This window comes from Cryptomeria japonica, chromosome 4 (genome assembly GCF_030272615.1).
Source record: "Cryptomeria japonica chromosome 4, Sugi_1.0, whole genome shotgun sequence".
Taxonomy (NCBI): Eukaryota; Viridiplantae; Streptophyta; class Pinopsida; order Cupressales; family Cupressaceae; genus Cryptomeria; species Cryptomeria japonica.
The window spans coordinates 169570849-169590816 of NC_081408.1; the positions used below are offsets into that span (position 1 = coordinate 169570849).

Genomic DNA, 19968 nt, shown 5'->3' on the forward strand with positions numbered 1-19968 from the left:
TATGCAAGCTATCCAACGATAATTATATAAAGACCTTTCCTGAACAGACCCTCTCCTGCTTGAAGCCTGTGCAAATAGTTGTCACTTGAAACAGACACCTCCTTTTTCTTTACTGCTTCTGATAGTTTTCAAGCTCCAAATCAGTATCCTCAACTAATGTAGCTGTGACAATGGCCATTAGGTAGGGAATGTGAAAAGCTCTTGACTCTTAAAACATTTATGAAATTCCAAATACTGCCATAAAAAGGTAAAGGTCAGTCACAGCCCAGACAGCAAGCAAGCTGGCTTATGAGACCCCATAAAGAGATGATATCAGCAAATTGGCAAGCTCCTTAGCAATAATCTACATCTAGCCTCTACATTTGACAGAGTCCCCTTTAGATATGTTATGAGGACAGCCAATAAGATGGGTTACAGAATAGAAAATGCATCTATCATACAAAAAAATGTTGAAACGTGTACTTCCATTTCATTAATCCTGAAAAACATGTTAAAATTTCATGCAACCACATAAATTCTTTCGCAAAACCCACCTATACAGGAAAACAGAACAGAATATACATTTATTCTGTCATGAGTGTTTATGCACAATTCTCGTAAAATAGTAAAAACACAGGAAGGAAAGTAAAATGCTAATCGTCAGACAATGAGACTGCCAGCTCCTGAATTTTAAAAACTCAGGCTTCCCTCTGAGTTTAAGTTCATGACTTTGGGATTCAAGTACAATTAAGGGGCATTAAACCTCAAAAGGATAAGTTCATGTACTTACTTGAGTTCTTGCAGAGTATCCTCTGCCTTGAATAAGAATGCATCATATCCTTTTTCCTCCAGTAATTTTCTCTTCTCTTCACTTGTGCAGGTTCCTGAGACCCTCCTGAATTGGATTAAAACAAGATCCAACGGATGAATCATACAAATTAAAAATAAATCATCAAAAATCATACTAACTTACACCATCGATCAACAAAGCCACTTCTCATAGTTACTGCAAGCTGAACACAAATAAAATATTTTAATCCTGCAAACTGCCCACTGTTAATTTTAGTAATCAGATTGACAGTGACAAACAGAAAACACAAAATGCACACAAGACACAAAGATACCCTGGGAAAACCTCCCTCTTGGAGGTGAAAAACCCAGCAACAATTATCTCAGTTTATATTAGATCAAACACACTAGCACAATTACAACATTCCCACGCTAGGGCAGACTTATCTGAAATGCTATGACCTTGACGATCCTTCAAATGCAGATTGCTGTCACTGTAACTTCATTTGACAGCATTGAAAGATGTTCGCTCAGCTTGGAATACAAATTCGCCAGCCTTTAGACAGATTCAGGATCCCTAGGTGATTCGCCTAATCAAGAGATAATTCGCTGATCTTAATCAGAAGTAGTTCGCTGCTTATGGATTTTGATTTGATCTCAAATCACCTTGCATATATAGGTTTCTTTTACCTCAATAGACCTCTAGTCGGCCTTGCATATTTTGGTGCCAAGAATTACATTATGAGTTACAAGTTACGCATATAGGTCAGGACCTATTGCAAGTTACATCATATTTACAAGTTATATGAATCGCCCCAAATGAGGCCAGACCAATACATTACAAGTTACATCATCTTGCATAATTAATTTGCCCATTTAGGACCAAACCAATACATTACAAGTTACATCATCTTGCATAATTAATTCGCCCATTTATCATGGCTAAGGGCGACAGGCCACTTAGACATTTAATCGTGCTAGGTCGGCCCTAGAAGGACCCGACCTAGCTACAACAACAACACTCCCTCTTATCTAGGAAGGAGTCCTTCTCAATATCCAAGTCACATAGTGACAACCATCATAGCTACTCCCATGAAAATGCAAATGAACACAACCACCATGGCTACTCCCATGGATGACGTTCACCATAGCTACTCCCAGAGAGTGAACAAGCACAAGTGCTAAGTCATGGAATTTCTTCCATGACATCCACCATACCTACTCGCAGAGGGTGGATCCACCATGCCTACTCACAAAGGGTGGAAGAGGGCTTTCACCTCAAACTTCTCCTAGAGAAGAGTGCATTACCACCATGCCTACTCACAAAGGGTGGAAGAGGGCTTTCACCTCAAACTTCTCCTAGAGAAGAGTGCATTACCACCATGCCTACTCGCAGAGGGTGGATGATACAACTTAATGTATCACTGATGCTGAGACTCCCTCTCGGCTAGAGCTTCGTTCTCCACAACTCCAAGCTTGTTTCAAAAGTATTCAAACTTTACTCGAGCAAGAGGCTTGGTGAGAACATTTGTTGTCTGCTCATCAATGCTGATGTGCTTCAGCTAAAATAGCATTCCTTTGCACCATATCCCGAATATAGTGATACTAAGTTTCCACATGCTTTGATCTGTCATGAAACACAGGGTTGATAGAAAGCTTTATACATCTCTAGTTATCACTATGGATAACTGTAGGCTCCCAAGGTTATCCAAACCATCCTGGAAGGAGCTTTCAAGCCACACTGCTTCTCTAGATGCCACACAAGCTGCAATATATACTACTTCCGCGGTACTCAATGCTACTGAAAACTGTTTCCTGTTGCACTAGGAAATCATTGTGGATCCCAAGCTGAAGCAAACTCCAGAAGTGCTCTTCCTATCAGTAACACTTCCTGCCCAATCAGAGTCAGAATAGCCTTCCAAGGTAATGACTGTATTGGTGGAGTACTTCAAGCCATAGCCAATTGTGCCACGCAAATATCTCAAGATATGCTTGGCTGCAACAAGGTGAACCTGCCTTGGTTCACACATGAACTGGCTAAGAGCACTCACTGCATAGCAAATGTCAGGTCTAGTGTTAACTAGATACATCAAGGATCCAATCAATTGCATATACTCAGTAAGATCTGCAAAACCTGAATCAACTGCAGATGTACTTAATTTCTTCAGGTTAGTCTCCATAGGAGTAAGCATAGGTTTACAATCTAATTGTTTGTGTAAATAATTATTCATCGTGGATATTATTACACTTTACTTAAGTTTACTTAGGAAATGCATTTCATAGTAGTTTGGGCATGAGACACTTGGGTGTTTGTGCCACATTGGGATAGTGTGTGTAGGAGAATTTCCACCTTTTGTGGACTTATCTTGTTGTTACATTCCACATTCAGTGGGTGATCCACCTCATGTGGAATATTATATTGTTTCTCCTACCTACCCACACCTATTTCCTACCTACCCTTGTTTCTTATTGAGCCACATGTCATGTTTGTGTGCTCACATATCCATATAGCCTTGCCTATATAAGCAGGCTCATATTCATTGTATGTAACACTTGATGATCCAGTTGATCTATATTTTCATCTTCATAGAATATAGTTTATTCCTATCAATATTTTGTGTCTCTATTGTATTTTTCATTGAGCCCTTGATCTTGGCAAAATCTCACATGGTATCAGAGCCTAAAGGGCATCTTTGATTAGTCATTTTTGGAGGCTTCAATTTTCGGATTTGGGGATCTTCATTTTTTGGGGGCGTCATACAGCGATTTGGACATCACGGTAAAGTCGACTATATTTGGTGAGAAAATTTTTTTGCCTATTTGACTATAGTCGTACGGATTTCGAAAAAAAATTTAAAAATTATTTTCTGAAAAAAAAAATTCGAAAAAAAGCGACAGTGAAAAAATAAAAATAAAAAAAATCTTTTGGGGGGTCTGCAAACCCCCCCATGACCTCCATACTCTATCCACAGATTGCAGGGCCCTCGTACTCCGACAGCCACAGGTCAACGCAACCCCCACCAGGCACTGTGCTGCGTTCTTCTCCCGACAGCCTCTGCAGTCCTTTCACCTCCTTTTCGGCAAACTTCCGCCCGTGCTCCCACCATCAACGAATGCAACCACCGCCCGGCGGCACTTTTTCCACCGGCTCCACGTCCACTGGCGCTCCGGGCCCGGGCCCCGACCCCGCCGTCCGGCCACCGCACAGCTTCCCAACTCCGGCCCTCGCTCGACAGCCCTACTCCACTCCAACGCAACCTTGTCGGTCCCTCCAATCCGAGCCCACGCCGTCGTTCGGCCACTACACCGCCAACCTTATCTGCCAACTGGACCCAGCCTCCCCGCTGACACCTCTTCCTATCAGGCCCCACACGGACTCCGAGCCACGCAGAGATCTCTACCACCTCAACAACATTTCCATACTATGACGTGGCACACCACCTATCCAATCAGCCTCTGCCACGTCATCGAACACCTTTGCCTACCGTACCGCCACATCACTTGCTCAGTCAACACTGCCACGTCAGTAGATGACGTCATCATTCGTACAACAAGAAGGGGGAATGACAGTCTGATGACGGTCATACGATCGTCAATTTTAAGCTCATGATTTGCTGACGTCAGCGCCACGTCAACAGTATTTTGAAATTTTTTTAACCCCCTCTCCTTGAGCTTTTCAGTTTTGCAGTTCAACTTTGGAAGGCCATATCTTGCTCATTTTTGCTCTTTTTTTGGTGCAAATTTTTTTGAAATGGGCTAGAATTTCGTGCTCTTCACAGTGGTGGAAGAATTTTCTGATTTGGATGGACAGACTTTTCAGAAATTGCAGATCTTCATGACCGTACCTATCTAATCCCCGATTTTGCAACTTCGGAGGCTTCGTTTGGAGTCATAGAACCTCCTTTTCAGGTGCCGTTTTTTTTGAAAGTGCATAATTTTTCATCTACTTTCATAATATGCCATTTGTTTGTAGTGATTTTGAGTAGAAATTGTACTTTCAGTATTTGGCCATTCTTGGCATATTTGGTACTTGTATTTCGCTTGGATCTCAGTTTAGATCACTAGCAATATTTGTTGAAGTCCCTTATATCTTCTTTTGAGAAGAAGTAAATTGAAATCAGAAGTCCACTTTGCCTTGTTTTGCAAGTGGCCCATTGTATATGCACTAAGTATAGAGTGTCAAATCACCATTTTTTTTTTGGGGGGGGGTGTTCTTGATTGAGTATTTTGGGGGGGTGTCTTGTGTGATTGTGCCTCTCTCTATCTTGTGTTTTTTCATTTTGGTGCTATGGGTTCTCCTAAATTTCCACTTTTAACTCCTCATAATTATGCATCATGGAAGATTAAGGCATGGAGTAAACTAATGGAAAAAGGACTCATTCATTATGTAAATGAAACTATTACAGCACCACCTAATCCTAAGGCTGATCCTAATGCTCAAATTGAATGGCTTACTAAAAATGCTATGGCACTCGGAACTCTTAGAAAGTATGTATCAGATGATCTCATTTTTCACATTGATAAGTGTACCACAATTAAAGAGGCTTGGGATATTTTTCAAAAATTGTATGGTCAAGTTGATGAGATTAAGGGCTACAAGCTTGATGGTGAACTCACAACTTTAGATCCCAAGGATTTTGATACAATCCAAGATTATGTCACAAAAGCAAATGAGCTAAGAGCAAAGCTAAAGGATTGTGGAATTGACAAAAAGGATGCTCAATTGGTTTACAACTTGTTGGACAAGCTTCCTTCAGAGTATGCATCCTTTGTATCTAGCTTTCACACCCATAGGTTAGCTCAAGGTTCCTCATACACTTCTCCCTCATTTGATTCATTCACGGAGATGTTGATACTTGAGCAATCTAAGTTGACCACGATGGGGATTCTCAAATATTCAAAGTCACAAGCTTTGGTGGCTAACAAAGGGAATCAAAGCAAACAAGGAAAATGAAAGAATCAAAAGCAACCTAAGTCAAAACCACAACAAGATGGAGCACAATCTTCCTCTCCACAACAAGGTGATTCACCATTCTCACCTAAGAGGAAATCATATAAGGACAATCTTTTTTGTGGATATTGCAAGAAGTCAGGACATGATGAACATCATTGTTATAAGAAGGATATTGATGAGTTGAAGAATCTTCTTGAGAAGAACAAAATCAACCTACCTTCTAGAATGTCTACATCGGCTTCTTCTTCCAAGGATAAAGGAAAGGATCACTCTTTTGGGACAAATAAAGGAAAGGGACAAGCTCTTTGTGCTACTACAAGTCATGATTCAGGGAGATGGCTTTTAGATTCAGTGGCTTCTCATCATATGGCATCTTCACAGTCTATGTTTTCTATATTTGAGCCTTGCCACATGTTGTAGATTTTGATGGGCAATCATACATACATGGATGTGATTGGGAAAGGATCTATTGCCATTGGGGATAACTCCTTCAATGATGTGTTGTGTGTACCCCACTTGACAAACAATCTTCTTTCCATCTATCAAATCACACATAGAGCAACTAGGAAAACTGTGTAGTTCACACTTGATTCAGTTATCATTAGAGACTTGGAGAGTGGAGCTATCATTGCGATTGGGGTGGTTGATCATGCATCTCAGTTGTACTCTTTTTCACATTTTGGTCCTATTGATAAGGTTGATTCTTCCTATGTTGATGATTCAGATTTTGAGGAGAACATTGGGCACTTGAACTTGGGGATTCTCACATGTGACCCCATTCTTGAGCCTTGCATTTCATCTCCTTCTCTTGATATCACACCACCTATTGCACCTAATGATGCAGCTAGTGCGACGGTTTTGCCTTCTTGTGATTCAGTGCAGCAGGATATTCCATGTCTTCCAGCTTCAGTTGATTGGGATGCCTACTTGACAGACATTGCAAGTTTGTTTGTGGAGTCCTACATTGCAAATTTGGGAGACATCATTGATGATATTCATCTTCTCTTTGATGAAGATGATCCTTCTTCGATTGTTGCGAGGGATCACTCTGAACCTCTTGTGCATTCTCTACATGATCAAACTTTAGAGGTTGACATGATTGTGGATACTTTTGTCCAACAGTTGGAGGACGTCTCTTTATCTTTTGAGGAGACATATGAGTCTTCGGATATTGTTCTACATTCTTCTCCACTACATCTTGGAGTGCCTTTTTCAGCAATGTGGAGCAGTTTACCACCTTTGGAGGGGGTAACCTTCAGCATCGACATGGGGACACTTGAGCAGTTTTCAGAGATTCCTTTCATCATGAATATTTTTTCTTCATCTTCCCTTCATGCTTGAATCCTAAGGGGAGGAACGTGGTTCGATGTTCGTGGAGCAATTTCTTCATTCATCATCGAACTTCTATCATTGGTGCAGATTCCACATTGAGGGGGGGCTTCCTAGTCTCTCTTCTTCTTCTCTCATATGGGAGCGACTTTTTCCTCGCATGGGTTTTGTTCCTCACACACTTCTATGAGAGTTCTTTGTATCTAGTTTTTATCTCTCTTTTGGGGGAGGAATTTTTCCCATTGGGTTTTTCTCTCTTTCCCCACTTTGTGAGAGATTTCATTGCATTGGTTTGCATGTGTTTGCATTTGTAAATGGGTACCTAACATGGCCTAGTAGTCGGGACTCATCTTGCATTGCTTAGTTGCATTGTAGACTTAAGTGCATTCCCCTAAGTTGCACTTAAGGGGGGGTGTTGGTGTAAATAATTATTCATCATGGATATTATTACACTTTACTTAAGTTTACTTAGGAAATGCATTTTATAGTAGTTTGGGTATGAGACACTTGGGTGTTTGTGCCACATTGGGATAGTGTGTGTAGGAGAATTTCCACCTTTTGTGGACTTATCTTGTTGTTACATTCCACATTCAGTGGGTGATCCACCTCATGTGGAATATTATATTGTTTCTCATACCTACCCACACCTATTTCCTACCTACCCTTGTTTCTTATTGAGCCACATGTCATGTTTGTGTGCTCACATATCCATATAGCCTTGCCTATATAAGCAAGCTCATATTCATTGTATGTAACACTTGATGATCCAGTTGATCAGTATTTTCATCTTGATAGAATACAATTTATTCCTATCAATATTTTGTCTCTCTATTATATTTTTCATTGAGCCCTTGATCTTGGCAAAATCTCACACTAACATTCCAAATCTCTTCAAAATATCAATAGTATATTTTCCTTGACTTAGAATAATCTTATTAGATCTTTGCCATACATCTAACCCTAGGAAGAAATGCATGAGACCTAAATCTTTCATTTCAAATTCTGAAGTCAATTCTTTCTTCCATCAAAGAATGAGATGATCTTCACTAGTTAGAAATAAATCATCCACATATAAAACCAGAATTAGCATTTCACCATCAAATACTTTAACGTAAAGGTTAGGATCAGCATTATTCTTACAGAAACCCAAGCTTACCAAATACTTGTCAATTCTTTCATACGAAGCACGAGGGACCTGTTTAAGACCATATAGTGTTTTCTTTAATCTGCATACATGAGATTCTTTCTCACGAGTCACAAAACCTTCTATCTGCTCGATATAAACCTCTTCCTCAATGACACCATTTAGAAAAGTTGTCTTTACATCCATCTAATGTAATTTTCATCCTTTAGCTACAGCAATAGCTATGATAGTTCTAATAGAAGTGTATCAAGCAACAAGGGCAAAGGTTTCTTCATAATCTATGCCTTCTTTCTGAGAAAATCCAGGAGCTACAAATCTAGCTTTGTATTTTTCAATACTTCCATCAGCAGCATGTTTAATTTTAAACAACCATTTGGAGGATACAACTGACTTACCTTTAGGTCTAGGCACAATATCCCAAACATCGTTCTTGAAGATAGACTGATATTCGTCATCCATGGCATTCTTCCATGCTTGTTGATTCATGGCTTCTTCAGCGCTAGATGGTTCTGTCTTAATGATATTGCACATTAATGCAACATAGTTGGAGAACTTCTAAGGTCTCCTACTTTCTCTGAAAGGGCCTCTAGGAGCTGCAAACTTTTCTACCTCTTGAATGGTGTTCCTCACCCAAAGGGGTCTCTTCTTACTCACGATGATATCTCTAGGCCCATCGGTAGGATCCATAGGCTCAATTGGATCACTATGTTCTACAGGTTATGTAGACTCCCTTTGAATCTCAGTATCATGATCAATATCCATGTCTTGATTATCATTAACTTCATTATCAATCTCTATAATGGAACCTTTAGATCTTTTGAATGCATTATTTTCTTCAAAAGTAACATCTCTACTAACTCAATTTACTTCTAACCTAGAATGTAAATTCTGAAAGCTTTAGAGGTTTCGTTGTAACCCACAAGAATCTCTTTCTTGCCTATAATGTCCCCTAATTATACTCTGCCAATTAACCAACAATATCTATGTTACTACCTTAATTAGGCATAATTAACCGCATCTTATAAGAGAACTTCTTAAAAAATCATCCTCTAATTTCCTACTGTTCCATCCCTATTCCCAGAAGAGGGTTTGGCTATCTAGGGCGCTTGAAACCAACTCTCAAGTTAGCCCAGATTACTGAACTCAATCCATTCACCCTTGGGGCATGCAGCCCAGATTTCAGGAGGAGTCTTTCACCCTTGGGGCATCGTATCGGATGGAATTACTCCGCCCCTCCCTAGCAGCTCCCATCTCCCTTGGGGATGTGGAGAAATACGAAATTAGTTTGAAGATTAGATTAGTTTTAAGAAATTATATTACAAGACTGCGTGGACTGATTTTTCAGTCTTATCTCAGAATGTTATAGTTAATTACTGAAGTCACATTTCAGATATTTAAATCCATTGTATTTATTAGATTGGTGAATCTTTAATTTTGTTTATTTGTTGTGCAGAACAGATCTCTAATTTATTTACGTATACATATATTTGCTCAGATTTCCATTGTTCTTTCCAATATTCTTATATATATACATATATATATTATTATTATCATTATTATTGCTTTGTTTTCATTGTTAATATTATTAATAAGAAAATCTTCACAAAGAATAGAATCGTATTTAATGAAAGTACTGAGTTAAGTTGTTGTTGAATACAGTCAGCAATTGAGGAAGGTATACTCACCAATAAGGTTGCTCCAGCCTGTCACCCTTTGTGCCCAGTACTGCAATCCTCTTCCCTTATTTTCTTCCTCCTCCCCTTTGGTTGGAAATTTGCCCATCTTAATATACCCGTCGGTGTTTGAAAAGTCACACCTTCCTTTTTGAATATGGGTGTGACTTCTTTTAGGAAAGAATGCATCTTAAAAATAGATACTAATGTGTCGTTTCGTGTATGACCATTATTAATATTTCTTTCTCTTTTTATTTTTCTATGTTATTTCTTAATATAAGGTTTATATATGTTGAATGATAATATTTTAATATCATTTCTTAGTTCAATGTAGATATGGTAATATTATTAATATTGTTAGTTCACATACATTAATGTTAATATTAAGATTAATAAATATTAATATTAATATTGATATGAATACCTAATGTTATAATCATTTCATATACAATAATAGTAATAATTCATTTATAATCTATTGAATCATTATACATATATTAAGTGCAAGGGGAAAGAAATGGTAATAATGGTATTATTAATGTAGGGATATTACATTCCCAGAAGGTTCCAACTTGGTTCTCTTCTCTTTAGGAACATGGACATATACTGAACTACCAAAGATCCTCAAGTGGCTGATATCAAGTTTGATCCCTGAAAATGCTTCTTCTGGAATCATATCCTTACAATACACAATGAGGGCATCTATTCTGAATGTATACGTTAGAAACAAAGCCACCTTCCAGAGGCATCTATTTGTCATTTGATAGAGTATGTTAGAAACAAAGCCACCTTCAACTTGGCCACAATTTGATGTGAGAATAAAAAAATATTCAATTGACTCGGCCAAGTTGGTACCTGATTGTTGTCAAACTTCTAGTTGATACCTGCATGTGAATTAAAAACCTGCAGAGAATGAAGCTCCAGTGAACTAAAAGCCTCCTAAAATACCGAGTTTGTCTTACATGGAAAGAACAACCCTCTAATGAGCTGATTCAACTATACACATAATATTTTCAATAATTTTAATAATTACCGAGGTGATTATCATCATCCTCCAGTTATATGTAGGAGAGTGGATTGCTTGAACCTCCAGAGAGAACCCTAAGTAAAGGATGAGAGAAGAGAAGAAAATGTATTCCTAGTAGAGTGAAAGAGACAACCATATGAATTAAGCTTTGAGATGTATCCTAGATGCACTTGTTTTTGAGTGAATTGATGAGCAAATGCTTATGTATCTTGACCCAAGACGAACATATATTGCATGTTTTGGAACCCAAAGTAAAAAGGATGTGTTCCTATTCCATATTTGGAAATTTCAAATCTTGTGAGCACAAAAGGAAATTATTTATTAATTCAAATAATTAAAATAAATGACTTCAATTTTCTATATGTATCAACTTGTCATATCCCTAACTCAGAGTGCAACCTCCGTTAATAATGATAATGGTTTGCAAGTTTAGGGCCGACCTAGTGTCATACTCCCGCCAAAGCACAACACCATTAAAAGGAATCGCAGACTTCACAAATATAAATTGCATGTCCTGGCTGAGCAATCAATTAAGGAGCCAACCAGGACTAGATAAAATATATAGCCAGACAAGGCCAACTAGGTTTGGGAATTAAGAAGAGGCCAACAATAATAAAGAAAGAATAATAAAAATGTTAAGGTCGCCCCAATCTGATATAAATATAATTATCTTGTAATTAATTGCAGCAATTATGTTAAGGAGATGCCTCCTTTTGAGGAAGGGTTTCTGGGCAAAGGGTGTGACCTTTCGCCTCCTCTTGAAGACTATATCAGACAATCCTCTTCTTGGAAGAAAGGATCAATCAGGAAGGAAAAGCAGACCTAATTAAACAAAGCAGAAACAGCAGAATATAGAGCAGAACGAGAGGAAGAAAAGACAATCGAAAATCATACAAAAAAAGGAAGTGAGTCATGTAAATGTAATGTAATTTCCAATTTAATGGACAGGTTATATGCAAGCTGGTGTATTTTAATTTAATATTATGTCAATGATACTAATATTGTAGTCTTTTCTTTTTACTGCAGGTAAGGAGAAAAAAAATTTATTGATTTCGATGTCATCTCCTTTGATCAGAATGATGTATAAGTATTAGTGTGGCCACGATCAAGTGGCACCTTGATCGGACATGTCTTTTAGACATGTCCGACCAAGATGTCACTTGGTCGTGACCCCTGCTAACAACAGCCGATTCATAACTAATCGGTGCTTCATACATACCCGATGATGAATCGGTATCTTTAATGATAACACCGTTTATACCATGCCCGATAATGAATCGGCATCATTAATCATAACAACGTTTATATCATGCCCGATAATGAATCGGTATCATTGCTGATGATAATAGTAATCATATCCGATCGGTATGTTATGTTAATTGTTAATTGTTACAGATAAAACATACCCGATTATGAATCGGTATCAAAACATATGGATTAAAAACAATAACAATGTATGCTATCGGGTTAATACCCCGATAGCATATTAATGCCGATATGGATCGACATTAATATGTTATCGGGTTAATAGCCCGATAGCATTATAGATTGACGCTTAACATAGTCAAGCAGGTCGTCAATCTAATTCAATATTAATATCATGATTGTGATCAAAACATAAAGCATGAAATGAGTAAACAGAATATAGGAGATTACTGAGTTAGAAGGTTCTTATCTTGCAGAGGCTACTAATGCATTAACACTTCCTCTTAGCTTTTGGAAGATAAGGTAACCTGCATCACATTTCTTTTTCAAAGTGTCAGTCTTCAAGAATATATATCATCTATACATATAATATGAAGTACCATAAGAACATAGGATACAAACATAAAACATTATCCTAAGTATGTGACATAGAGTATCACCAATCTATGTGAGATAGTAGATTCATCATTTTAGTATGACAAGATATCACCTAAACACATGATATCAGTATTGCCTAAACACGCAATACGGAGGATAAACATATGAGGATGGTTGAGTTCTCATCTTATCCAAGTTGTGATATGTGCACAAACATTTCATTCAAATATTTTATCACAACAGCATCATGGCACATCCATGACATACCAGAGATCTAACATGATAACTGGTTTGAGAATCATAAGATCGTCACCTTACGATGTCTGCATGCAAGTGTTCATAATTTGAGAGATCGTCACCTCTTAGACATGAGCACAGGGGGTAAAAACCCAGAATGTCTCAACATGACAAAAGAAGTTTACATTTTCAACATCTTATTTACAAGGCAGATTACCTTTCTATCATACCTAAACCCTTTCTGAAATGATCAACCTTCACTCTAGAAAGTGGTTTGGTCAGAATATCTGCAGTCTGATCTCCTGTACTAACATATTCTAATTTGATCACATTTTTGTCTACCATATCTCGCACATAATGGTATGGGATCTCAATATGTTTGGATCTATCATGGAACACTGGATTTACTGAAAGTTTTATGCAACTTTGATTGTCGCAATGGATGATAGTAGGTTTCATCGGATTGCCAAACAATCCCACAAGCAACTTTCTAAGCCACACTGCTTCTCGGGCTGCCATGGAGGCTGCAATGTATTCAGCCTCGGTGGAACTTTGCGCTACAGAAGACTGCTTTTTGCTGATCCAGGATATCATGGCTGATCCCAAACTGAAGCAGCACCCAGAGGTGCTTTTCCGATCAGTCACACTTCTAGCCCAATCTGAATCTGAGAATCCGTGTAGATTAAGATTAATTTTCTTATACTTGAGACCAAGGTTTAACGTGCCTTGCAAATATCTCATAATGTGTTTTACTGCTACTAGGTGTATTTCCTTTGGCTCACACATAAACTGACTCAAGGCATTTACTGCATAGCAGATATCTGGTCTTGTATTTACCAGATACATAAGAGACCCAATCATTTGCCTATATAGAGTAGGGTCAACTGAAGGTGATTCTGCTGCTGCTTCTTTAAGTTTATGAAGATTGGTTTCCATTGGAGCGGTCATAGGTCTACAGTTGAGCATTCCAAATCTCTTTAGAATATCTAATGTATACTTGCCTTGGTTTAGAACAATATTGTCAGGATTCTGCCATACTTCCAACCCTAGGAAATAATGAAGGAATCCCAAGTCCTTCATATCAAATTCTTTGGATAGCTCTTTCTTGCATTGATCTAAAAGATGATCCTCTCCTGTGATTAATAAATCATCAACATATAAAATCATTATTAGCATATCACCTTTATTCTGTTTGTAGTAAAGATTAGGATCTGCTTCATTTTTAGAGAAGCCTAGTGTTGATAGATATATGTCAATTCTTTCATACCAGGCCCTGGGAGCTTGTTTGAGCCCATATAGGGTTTTCTTGAGTCTGCACACATGAGATTCTGTATGATGGATCTCAAACAATTCAGGTTGCTCTAGGTATACTTCTTCAGATATCTCTCCATTAAGAAAAGTTGTCTTTACATCCATTTGATGTACCTTCCATCCCTTTGTTGCTGCAATAGCTAGTATAGCCCTTACTGAGGTATATCTGGCTACAGGAGCAAATGTTTCTTCATAGTCTATCCCTTCCTTTTTGAGAAAAACCTCTGGCTACAAATCTTGCCTTATATTTTTCAATGCTGCCATCTGCTACATGTTTGATCTTGAAGAGCCATTTAGAAGAAACAACAGACTTCTTAGTTGGCCTAGGGACAATTTCCCATACATCATTTTTCATTGTGGATTGATACTCTTCAAACATAGCATCCTTCCATACTTGATGTTTAAGGGCATCTGTTACATTGTCAGGTTCGTTTTTAGATAAGTCATTCATAAGAGCAACATAGCTAGTAAACTTGTTAGGTCTTTTGCTTTCTCTGAAGGTTCCAGAGGGAGCAGCAAACCTTTGAGCTTCTTCTACTGTTTTGGTGGCGCATAGTGGTCTTTTCTTGATATTTCTAGGTGTGTTTTCATTTTCATTTTCAGTTTCATCTAGATTCTCCCTCTGAAACTCAGGGGCAGGATTTTCATCTAAGTTAAAGGTAGGAATGTAGATTTCAGGTTCTATGAAGTTCTGAGCTCTTTTGAAAGCTAGGTCTTCTTCAAATATTACATCCCTACTTAGTTCAATATTTCTTTGACCAAGTACATAGATTCTGTAGGCTTTGGAGGTTTCACTATATCCTACAAGCAATCCTCTTTTTCCAGAAGGTTCTAGTTTTAGTCTCTTTTCTTTAGGTATATGGATATAGACAGGACATCCAAATATCCTAAGGTCACTAATATCAGGCTTAATCTTAGTGAACACTTCCTCAGGAGTTTTATCCTCAAAATGGGAGTGAGGGCACCTGTTCTGTATATATACAGCAGTGCTAGAAGCTTCAGCCCAGAGATTAGTGTTAAGGTTTTGATCTAGTATCATGGCTTTGGCAGCTTCAACTATAGTCCTATTTTTCCTTTCTGCTACCCCATTTTGTTGAGGGTTATAAGGTATAGTAAGCTCCCTCTTAATCCCATTATCTATACAAAATTCTTTAAATGAATCTGATGTGTATTCTCCCCCATTGTCGGTTCTTAGGGTTTTAAATTGTTTCCTGAGTGGTCTTCAGTTAGTGATTTAAATTCTTTAAACCTAGAGAGGATCTCTTCTGATTCTTTACTTTTCAGAAAGTAGATCCAAGTCTTCCTAGAGTAGTCATCAACAAATACTACATAATACAAGAATCCCCCTAGAGAGGATACGGACATAGGTCCACATACATCAAAATGAACTAACTCTAGAATTTTGCTAGTTTTCCTAGTACTATTTTGGAATGCACCTTTGGTATTCTTACCTAGGGCACATCCTTTGCATGCCCCTTAATGATCTTGCTTTAATTTGGGTAGACCTGTGACAAGGTTTCCCATTGAAGATAAAGCCCTAAAATTCAGATGGCCTAATCTTCTATGCCAAACTTCATTTGCATTAGTGGCTTCATGGATTAGAGCTAGATTGGTTTCCGTGCACAGCTCATACAAATAACCCTGTCTCTGTCCAATGGTCTTTGCCTTCTTGATGGAGGAGTTCCTTGGCCAGGCCAATACTTTGTTGTCCATGAACGTCACTCTGTATCCTTTATCTTCCAGTGCTGATATAGAAACCAGGTTTCTTTTGATACCGGGGACATATAGTACTCCTTCAAGCTGTAAGGTTATGCCTGTCTTCAATTTGATGGTGCAGGTTCCTACTCCTCTGACTGGATATGTGGAGTCATCTCCGATGGTTACACCCTCATCACTCTTCTCTGTCATGGAATCAAGTGCTTCTCTAAACCCAGTGATGTGCCTGGATGAACCACTGTCAATTACCCATGAGTTGATTTTGTTGGAAGCTTGACTTGTGAGTGCTGAATAGAATACGTATTTCCCAGAGTCATCTTCTCCTTTAGTCTTCCCTGCTTTGACAAATGTAGCATGTTTCTTGGTTCTTTCTGGGCATTTTGCAACGAAGTGTCCGAACTGATCACATCTATAACATTGAATATGAGATAAGTCCTTCTTTGGAGTGTTCTTGCCTTGACGACCTTTTCTCTTTCTAAACTGCCTTTTCTTGTTTTGCTTGTTGGAGTTGGTGTTTAGAACCTGCAAGTCTTCATCTATATTCTTGTGTTTCATTTCTAATTTGTTCAATCTTGATTCTTCTTGGAGACAGTCATCCCTTAATCTTTCAAATTTGGGATATTTGGACCTTGCACTGATGCCTTGGACGAATGTGCTCCATCCACTAGGCAACCCATCTAAAGCAATGAGTGTTAGCTCTTTGCCTCGGATCTCGTAGTCCAGAGTTGCAAGTTCATCTTTTAGAACTGATATCCGCATGAAGTAGGCGTTGATTGTCTCCCCTTTGTTCATGGTGATATGATTTATTTCTCGTTTTAGTCTAGAGTTCGACTTGCATTTGATATCTCAAATGTGCTTTCAAGAGCTTTGAACATTTTGTAAGTTGTCTAATGTTTTCTTATGATGGGCATTATGTTGTTTCTCACCCCATCAACTATTATTTTTATTGCTTTCTCATTTCCTTCAATCCATACTGTTTTGTCAGGTTCATTCTCGGGTTGATCATTTTTAGTTTGAACAAACGAATCCACTTTGTTCTCCTTTAAGATCATTTGAATTCTGAATTTCCAGGCTAAAAAATCATCACCACCTCCGAGTCTATCTTCGAATCTAATAGCACTGGCAATTAGAAGAAATGTGATGTAGTATATAACCTTGTTCTTAAATTTGTTTCACGAAATTAAATAGCCTCAAGTTCGATCAACTTGGCTCTGATACCATGTAAATGTAATGTAATTTCCAATTTAATGGACAGGTTATATGCAAGCTGGTGTATTTTAATTTAATATTATGTCAATGATACTAATATTGTAGTCTTTTCTTTTTACTGCAGGTAAGGAGAATGAACATTTATTGATTTCGATGTCATCTCCTTTGATCGGAATGATGTATAAGTATTAGTGTGGCCACGATCAAGTGGCACCTTGATCGGACATGTCTTGTAGACATGTCCGACCAAGATGTCACTTGGTCGTGACCCCTACTAACAACAGCCGATTCATAACTAATCGGTGCTTCATACATACCCGATGATGAATCGGTATCTTTAATGATAACACCGTTTATACCATGCCCGATAATGAATCGTCATCATTAATGATAACAACGTTTATATCATGCCCGATAATGAATCGGTATCATTGCTGATGATAATAGTAATCATATCCGATAGGTATGTTATGTTAATTGTTAATTGTTACAGATAAAACATACCTGATTATGAATTGGTATCAAAGCATGTGGATTATAAACAATAACAATGTATGCTATCGGGTTAATACCCCGATAGCATATTAATGCCGATATGGATCGACATTAATATGCTATCGGGTTAATAGCCTGATAGCATTATAGATTGACGCTTAACATAGTTAAGCAGGTCGTCAATCTAATTCAATATTAATATCATGATTGTGATCAAAACATAAAGCATGAAATGAGTAAACAGAATATAGGAGATTACTGAGTTAGAAGGTTCTTATCTTGCAGAGGCTACTAATGCATTAACAAGTCAAACAAGGAAGATTATCCAATTTCAGAATTGGTAAGAGAAATCAGAAGACTTTGATAATTATAAAGTGCTTGGATCTAAATCAAGATTTAAAGTGAGCAATTGTGCATTCCTAAATATACTTCATTCCTTATCTACTGAATTTGTGATTTCAGGGAAAAATAGAAAAGAGATCCCAATTAGGGACATTACACAACTAGCAAGACCTAAGCCCTATCAAGCTACCTAATCTCAACGAGTTGTTATTTTTTAGTTAATAATATTTAATGAGATCTAAGATCTTTAAATTTGGTTCTTAGTTGGTGCTTAGAAAACCTGCAAATCCATAAAATCTAGCAGGCAAGAACACAAGTAGAAGATAACGGACCATACCAGTAACCAATGGCAAAAGATCAATTACTAATGTTCAACCTCGACACTTTAACACTACCATGAACAGAATGGAAACAAATGGATTTCTAAAACCAAATCTGTTATAATCAAGTGTTTTTTTTTAATTTTAATTATGATCACCTTAAATCTATCATCGATTATATTAAAAGATAATGGTATTATAGATGTGTTTAAATTTTGCACAGAAATTTTCTTATAAAAAGGGAGGGCAAAAATATTTGAAGACAAAAAAATAAACAATAAACAATAAGTAATGTGCAAACCACTTTCATGGCACAACCAACCAAATAAATTGTAATGTCCCCTTTCTGGGATGATATGGTTTATGATTGGATTAGCCTCTTATTGGCAATCGTAGGCTAAGACTGATGGTTAGAGGGTTCGAATGAGCAATGCAGGAGGCTTATTCCCATTTCGGAGATCAAGTGTTCAGGATTGCTCTTCGTTTGGTTCAGTTTGGCCTTTGTTTGACTCTGTTTCACACACTTACTATTTATAGTAAGTTAGTAGTTGATCGAGAGGGACCCTTACTATTTTTAGTAAGGCAGATGGATGCACAGTGGACATAAAGGTTAACTCCCAAGTTCAGACGAAATCGAGAAATAATGAGTATTCATGGAATTATGTTATTTTAATTATATTAAAGCCATATTATAAAGATTTTAAAGTCACTTTATGTCCAATGGGGCCATGACCCTCAATTAAAAGCAAGTTAAAGTACATTTATATTTATTGAGTTGAGCGCCCAAGTATAAGGAGATATTAGAAAGTTTTATTAAAAACCTAAAAGTGGATTTGAAAGTGGATTTATATGCTATTAAGGAGATTGAGGTTATAAAAGCGCTAAAAAAGCAATTAGATTTCATTATTGATGTTATTTTGACTTGTGATTTTGGATATGAGAGCTGAATGTAGAAATACACAAGGGTTTCAATCATAGTTGAACTACTCGCGACTCGGCTCGACTCGCCAAGCCCCTAAGAAAAAAACTCGGTGAAAACTCGGGAAAAACTCGGCGAAAAACTCGGCAACGTAAAAACTCGCTTAATTTTAATAAAAAAATGCATTTTTTTTGCAAAATTTAATGAGAAGATGCATCCAATGAGTCAATAAATGATAACACAAAAGAAACAAGCTGATTCTAGATATATTTAAATGCAAAGTGTCTACAAAATCGCATCCTCATGAGAAATGTTGATGGCTGGAAGCAAAATAGTAAATAGTTCTTGTAAAACCAAAAGTAAATACAACTTCCTCTTCCCAGCTCTAGCTAAAACTAGTTTCAAACTTTCATCATATTTGAAATTTCATCATTCATACTCATAGTTTCAAACTTTCAACTCAAAAATGTATAATACCGGGATTTCTTCAATGCTAATTATGTTGTTATATGGAGCCTAATCAGACTCGGAGGTTAAATTTTCCCTACTTCCATCAGCACAGTTTCCCCCTATATTTTTTGACGAGGGTTTGGGGGCAGCACCCCCAAGTTGGGGTCAACGGGCATCGCCGAAGGATCCTAAAATTTGGCTAAGTCTGGAAAATTGAAGAATCCTCCAAAAACTAGATTTTGCATTATAACTCTTGGAGGTCCGAAACCAC

The 19968-nt window shown here is 37.6% G+C and overlaps 1 protein-coding gene across 2 annotated transcripts in view; it reads right to left on the reverse strand.

Annotated features, from left to right (window-relative positions):
• Nucleotides 1-19968, reverse strand: part of LOC131048987 (uncharacterized) — a 185283-nt gene that overhangs the window by 141878 nt on the left and 23437 nt on the right. For both annotated transcript variants that reach the window (XM_057982981.2, XM_057982980.2), the window contains exon 2: nucleotides 770-874. In XM_057982981.2, coding sequence (XP_057838964.2) covers nucleotides 770-874 — 105 coding nt within the window. The remainder of the gene's footprint in view (nucleotides 1-769; nucleotides 875-19968) is intronic.